Genomic DNA, 7,169 nt, shown 5'->3' with positions numbered 1-7,169 from the left:
GGTGAAGCTCACCTAATTCATATGACAGATTAATGGGATTTTATACAGCACTGTCATTTCTCTGCCAGATGCTACCCTTTTCCTAACAGAGGTGATCAAATTTTCTCATGCAATACATGTAAAACATCTGTGTGGATGCCATAACGATTGCAACCACTTATGCAAGGGTGAAATCAACCCCCAAAAGCGAGTCTGGTTAGAGATAATTCTTAGTGGTGACTACAGTCAAGCAGTGATGGCTGTGCCCAGAGGGAAAGTGGGTAAAAGAAAAGGTCTGCTGCCACAGGTGAAAGCAGTACCTTGCTTTGGCCTGAGACAAAAGGAATGAAAAATAGGAGCTACTGTCTTGAGGCAAAATATCTTCAGCATCTTACCTCTTGCTGGGAGGATGATCCAACTCTGAGCTTAGCAGGATTTGAAAGTCAGAATCCCCCGCATCTTCCAGAGATTAACTGATATGTTTGTCTTCCCTGTGGAGACAATTTCCAGATGATTTTCTTGCCCTGAAGTCCGTTCTTGCATAGTAGCTCCTATTAAAATCCTGATGCAGCTTTCTCCTATAAAACTTGTGTGGTGTGATAATACTCAAACCCCTGAACAATGAAGTGGCATACTTCTATCTACACTCGGTACTTCAGTACCTGAGAAAAGGTCAGATTTCTATTGTTTGCAGCTCTCTTATATGCTAATGCATAAGATCTTTGCCCTTGTTTTATCCTGGATTGGTAGGATGCACACAGGGAAGGACAAAAGATGACCAATGTAGAAAATGTAGAGACACTAACCAAAATATGACACCCACTCTCTTTTTAAAAGAGTTTTTATTTCAAACAAGTAATTTAGAATATGTATCTATGGCAAGAAAGAACTAGACAACTATGAAAGTAAAAGAGACAATAATGGAGTTTTTTATTTAGAGGAAGGAAGTCTTTTATAAAGAGGGACTTGTTGAACTTTGTGAAATGCAAGCTTAGGTTTGGGGTAGTTTTCCTGTTTTGACTGTCATCTTTCAGCTGCTCAGGTTCTTCTACCTAATGGCACATATCAGATGTAAATACCTGACTCTGTAGATGATGCAGATACAAATGGATGAGCTCCGATAAAGTCAAGCAAATTATCTCTGTGAGGGAATAGAAACTCATATTTCCAGAGGGATAGAAGGTAACAATTCTTTTAACATCATGGATTTTCACATGAACTCAAGGATTTTTTTAGAAGTCCTGATTTGTGTGTCAACCACATAATGTACAACTGCTGTAAAAATGAGTTTTCTGCTCAACATTCCAGCAGTCAGTCTGAGACTGAAGTGACCTGGTGCTGATGAGAGTACAAAAACTTATTGCTTACTATTAACATTATGAATAAAGGCTGCCAAGCACTACTGAATCATCTGTTTTAAATTCCCTTGTTCTAAATTTCTTACCAATAACTGGCCAAAGTTCCACAAATTGACTGTGTTTGAAGAAAGCAGTCCTGACCTCTCTTCAACCTTTAATAGGGTTGGTTGGTGGGTGGTTTTAGAGGACAACAGAAGGCAAAAATGGTAGGGTTAGTTTTGATGTGATCTATTCCCTGGTCTAACTCACCACGTGGCAACACAAGCAATCACACCACTTCAAAAGAGAGGCTGATGCAAGGTCCAGACTTAACTGCAGTGAGCAAGGAGAGGGCACAGCTGCTTCCCCTGGCAGGGGTGATGGCTTCAAGTGATCATTCAACTGTGACCTTTCACTCCAGATATGGAAGTCTCTTGTAGGACCAGCTGAAGTCTGAGTCATTATGAGCAACTGCCTATCCACTCTTCTGTACCTCTTTGTAGATAGGTATTTATGCTTACATGAATATAAAGTAGGATCAAAAATGCTACCAAGCAGAAACAGAAGTAGCCCGTGTTCATCACAGCGGTGTGTGCATACACGCACACACATTTTTAATTACTAGCACTCTTGCCATTCCTCCCACTCAAAAAAAAAAAAGGACTTCCAAATATTTAAAGAATGTTAACTTTTTTCCAAGGATGGAACAAAGCACGTGGCCTGTCAAAATCCACAAATGCTTTGGGACAGTGCGGGCTGTTGAAAATCAAGTGGCCTTCTCAAACAGTTCTGGAAAGTTTGGCTTCTACAGCAAGAAGCCTGACACCGGTGCCCACCCACCTTCGGCTGCTGGTCTAATGTTTCAAGGATTGTTCAGCATCAGCCAAGCCAGCTGATGTTGCTAAAGGATGGGTGTTTATTACAGCGCTTAACATTTTAAGAGAACCATGTAGCGCTGCATACATTGTGCGTCTCAGTATATGTTTAAGTCAGCTGTTTGTGTACTAGCTAACAGCTGAGGGTAAAAAGTAAAATAAGGGCTCTTTTCAGAACCCGTGGGGGGTTTTTTTGACAACTTTATCTTCACGTCTCCTGGCCTGTGGAAGTATGACTTTCCCGCTTCGAGGCACCTCCTACTCACGCAGTCAAACTACTACTTAAACGGTATCGCTACAAAAACAAATTCCTACACCCTAATTCCTTTCCCTCTTTTGCCTAATGATATTCTGCACTACGCCGCATCCCACACGCCTCCCAACTCCTCCATCCGCCCTGCTGTTCGTGCAAACAAACTCCGCGTGTCTCCCGCTCCCCCCAGCCCGGGGGGGTTCCCGCAGCCCCCGGTGCAGCGGCGCCGGGTGCGAAGCCCTCACGGGTGCTCGGTGCGAAGAACCGCCTGGGCAGCGCTGCCGGGGCGCACGCGCGGGCGGGCGGCCGCCATGTCGTGAGCGGAAGCCGGCGCGGGCCGGGGAGGGCGGGCGCAGCGCGGCCCCGCCCGGCGGCGGGGAGGGCGCGGGGGAGGGACGGGCGCACCGCGGCGGCGGCGGCAGCAGCAGTCGCCGTAGGAGCCGCCGCCGGAGCCAGCCGGGCTGTCCCGAGCGCTTGCCGCCTGCCTCGCCGCCCCCGCCGGGGAGCGGGAACGCGGAGCGCGGAGGCTGCGGGAGCCAGGCGGGGAAGATGCCCCTGGCGCAGCTGCCAGACCCGTGGCAGAAGATGGCTGTGGAGAGCACGGCCGAGAGCAGCACCGAGGTACGGGGGGGTGCTTTGGGGAAAGTTGTGAGGAGGAGACGGGACCGGCGCTCCCGCTGCCGCCGCTGCCCCTCAGGGCACGGGCAGAGTTTCCTCCCCGGGGGTTTCGGGGCCGGTGCTGGGGGGCAGCGGCCCGGCGGGAGCACCGGGCGGGCGGCGAGGCGCGAGCGCCGGCCCCTGCGCGCCGCTTCCTCCGCGGGGCACTGACTCACGGCCGGCACCGGCCGGGACTCGGGGCGTGTTTCCCGGGACCGGGCTGCTCCCGGCGCGCTCCCTCCCCTTCCGCCCCCTTTCCCGGGAGGGAGTTAACCTGCCTCCCCGGCGGCCGCCGGCCCGGGCGCTTTTGTTCCAGTGCGGTGTCTGATTACTGTCACGGCGAGTTTCCCTTCCCGGAGCGGCCCCGCCGGCGCGGCCCGGGGTGGGCAGGAGGGCCGGGCCTGCCCCCGCCGTGTGCCCGGTGCCCCCCGCCGTGTGCCCGGTGCCCCCCGCCGTGTGCCCGGTGCCCCCCGCCGTGTGCCCGGTGCCCCCCGCCGTGTGCCCGGTGCCGCCGCTCTCCCTGCGGCGGCCAAGGGCCGTGCCCGCCCGGTGCCGCTGCCCCCTTATCTCGGCAGGATGGGGTTTGCCGGCAATTTCGCAAGCGTTTGGGAAACCGCAGGGACGTTTCGCACGGGTGAAGCTTTGTGCTGGGCGGCGTTGCTGGGAACATCCCCGAGGTGCCGCGCAGTGTGGGTTTCCCGCTGTCGGTAGCGGGGCGTTCGCGTGGTGCGCCTGCCCTTGTTAGGCAGGACGCGTGTCTGCTTTCGTAGCCTGGGATAATGAGAGCGGCTGGAAATTAAAAGTCGCCTGCGTCCGAGGCCATAGAAGGCTTCAGTTATGTTAATTTTCCCCCTACTACTGTGTTGGTGTGGATCTGTGTAAACACTACACCTACAGTCCTAGTCGTGCTTGCTCCGTGAGTTCCTAGTAGCCCACAATGCGTCTGCTAGTTTGCGACCAGACTCCTGTCTGGAAAGAAAAAGCTTCTTCTGACAGTGCAGCTTCTACCTGAATCGGCTCCAGCTGATACGCAGCCAGACTGCTTCAAGTGATGCTGATCTTGAACGGTGTGGACTCAGGCCAGCTCACGATAATTAGTCGCAAGGTTAGGACTTGTTCCTTGGTGAGAAAGAGAGACCAATGCAGAGTTTCTGCAGTATCGGTATTTGTCCTTTTGATGTTTGTCTTGTCATCCTTCTGTTTGAAGGGACTTATCTCTGGGGATCAGAAGAACCTGCAGTTCAGATCTGACAGGCAGATATGTTTTTCAAATTCTTGCCAGTTACTGTAGTTACTTTTAAATTCTTGCTAGTTATTCACTGATTTCTGAAGTGGTAATCTTGGATGATTGTTTTTAAATGGGGAGTAACTGCAATAGTACTGTGATGCTTGAGGGTGAGGCAGAAGGTGTTATGAGAGATCACTTAAATTAATCGCTTAGAGAAAAGATCTTAACTGTTGCTTTAGTATTCCATGCTCACTGCATGCAGTTTGTGTAACTTCAGGAACAGTATATGTGCCGGATAGGTAGCAAAATAGAGTACATTATTTGAAATGTGTGTACGTGCATGATTGTTACTTGTTTTAGCGTATTTGAGACGTGATTTGTTTTTAAACTGCTTTCATAAACCTCTTGAAACAAGTGTATTTTGCCTGTTCCTAAAAAAAATAGTTAAACATATTGACATGCATCTACAGTAGTGTATCACCAAAGAATTTCTAGGACTACTAACAAAACATGAAACAGCAATGAGCTGACAGGTTTGCACTCTAAGACCCTCGTCTAGAATAAACACTCAGTTCTTGAAAAGACCAGACTGCACCTGTAAAAGCTTCTTAGATGACACTCAAGAGGAAAAAGAGTTAGACAAGTTGCTTATCTGAAATGAGTCTTCAGGAAAAGAAGTTTTAATAAAAATAGATAAGTTGAAGTCAAATATATAAACAAACTACCTAAATACATCACTTGAATTTTTGATTTGCGTGAATTGTGTTTATGTGTAGCATAGCAATATCCTAATTACAGACCCTATGCTGCAAGAATGTCCTTGAGCAAAAATATTTCTTACATTGACTTGGAAACTCATTGTGATTTCAGTTAGTTTGGTACTAATAAGGTCTTTAGATGTAACACTGAGTAAAGAGTTTCCGCTGATGTCTCAGATTTGCTGACACGGTTCTTGTAGGACTGTATTATCCACATAGAATTACAAATTATTGAGCTTTAAAACTCAACTCAGACACTTTCCTTGTCTTAACAACTCATGGAGTTTTTAATTTGATTAATTTTTTATTTGTTTCCCAGGGCAGTCCTGTATTTATTGTGGTACCACCAAGGAGGTGATATTCTGTGACGTGTGAGCAAATTTAGGAGGAGGACTGGAATACCTTTAAATTGCTTTACTTTGGAAATGTAGTTAACCACAAACAGCTGCTGTAACTTAGGTGTGCAGGACAGCAGATCCATAGAACATCATCTTTCTTAAGAAATAATGCAAACAATTTTCTTTTAGATAAAATTTGGCTTTATAGTTTTCAGAAATCATTTGCAGGACATCTGTTTCTAAAGGTGTAAATAAGTCAGTGATCCACATGGCATCTCTGACAGCTTTTTCAATGTGTAAAGTTGTTACACTGTTTTTAAAATATTTTGTCTATGTAATGTGTGGTTTTGGGTTTAAAGCTTCCTGTTTTAAATCACAGCACCTTTAAAGCTGTGGAATGATGCTGTCTCTTATAGACTCAGGGTCTACTCAAGATTCATAACAAGCTTAGGGGTTTTCTTTCATGGTGAGGATATGCCTGTTATTTCAAGTCATTTGCTTTCGAGCAAATTAAGTATTGATGATTTGAGTTTGTATTTGAATGCCTGATAAGTAGCCTGATCCTTTGATCTGTATGTACTCCCAGCTATGCATATTAATGTCAGCTGGAATAGAATGAATACAGTTATGGCAGCCAAATTTTGGACACCAGTATGTAGAAAGAGCTGGCCATCATAAGGAGATGCCATTTGCTAGACTTTCTTGGAAGCGTTTGTGACAGCTATCTTTAGGAGTTTTAATTTGGGTGCTCTAAATTGGCTGTGGAGAAAGTTCATTTTTTTCCACTGCTCTTGACAGGATTTGTGGTCACCTGTTTAGGTGTCTAAATAGATGGTATGAATCTCCCTTCACAAATTTCCTGTTTTATATTCTCTATCCACAGTTATTTGAACGTGAGATGAGGCAGCATATAATAGTCATACTGATGCTTTAAAGAAACTGATAAAATTTAAATTTTGCTTTGTAATTTCATTTTGATGTCAGTGTGACATTCTCTATGTCAATGTATACCTCTGGCCTGGAATCTGAAATTCGTCTGATGTCTTGCCACCTGTAGCCATGAGCCTGCAGCTGTGATTGTCTCTTCACATTCTGTACTGGTCTGTGTAATCAGTGCAGTACTTGTGTTCCACAGGAACAAAGGCTATATTTACATTTGCTATACCCAACACGGGTAAATAATCCAAAGCCAGAGTGGAATCACCTAAATGGACTGGTCTCTGTGGATTTTGAAGACTATTAGTTGTCTCTCCATTATAGGCAGAATTCTCTGCAGCACTTGGCTATCACCTCTCCTACATACCTGCTGTCAGTACAGTGTATTCTGAAGTCTGTTTCTCACTGATTTATGGGGTGACATTTTCTAACACGGGGTTAAAAATGGGAATTGGAAATTTAATTCTCACCTAAGTAATATACTCTGTATTCTACAAACTGCTGTGATAGATAACAGATGTTATATATATGTAAATACTTCTGAGAAAAATATCATCTGTGTGAAAAGTGTTTAGGGGTGTGTGTGGGTTTTCTTCAGCTTTTTCATATCCTTATTGGTACCATTTTACCTGCTCTGTGTTTTGGTTAACACAATCCTACTCCATGACATAGTACTGATGTCCTGTAGCCAGCTGGGTGGGGTAGGAGCAGGCAGATGCTTTGCTCTGTTGAGTTCAGTACCTTCATGCACTGTTGTGTGCACTCTGCAGCTCATGGTTTCCTTGTGAAGGTGTTGGTTTTGACTTTT

The 7,169-nt window shown here is 46.3% G+C and overlaps 1 protein-coding gene across 2 annotated transcripts in view; it reads left to right on the top strand.

Moving 5' to 3' along the window:
* The first annotated feature begins 2,878 nt into the window (after window positions 1–2,878).
* RPS6KA3 (ribosomal protein S6 kinase A3) overlaps window positions 2,879–7,169 on the top strand; it is a 76,625-nt gene continuing 72,334 nt past the window's right edge. The window contains exon 1 of one of the 2 annotated variants that reach the window (XM_017831474.1): window positions 2,879–3,065. In XM_017831474.1, coding sequence (XP_017686963.1) covers window positions 2,994–3,065 — 72 coding nt within the window. In that variant the 5' untranslated portion in view covers window positions 2,879–2,993. The remainder of the gene's footprint in view (window positions 3,066–7,169) is intronic. The other variant, XM_017831475.1, reaches the window with a different exon arrangement.

Source organism: Lepidothrix coronata, unplaced genomic scaffold (assembly GCF_001604755.1).
Source record: "Lepidothrix coronata isolate B3197 unplaced genomic scaffold, Lepidothrix_coronata-1.0 Scaffold191, whole genome shotgun sequence".
NCBI lineage: Eukaryota > Metazoa > Chordata > Aves > Passeriformes > Pipridae > Lepidothrix > Lepidothrix coronata.
The sequence above is the reverse complement of the archived record's forward strand: the minus strand, read 5'-3'. Positions and strand labels throughout refer to the sequence as shown.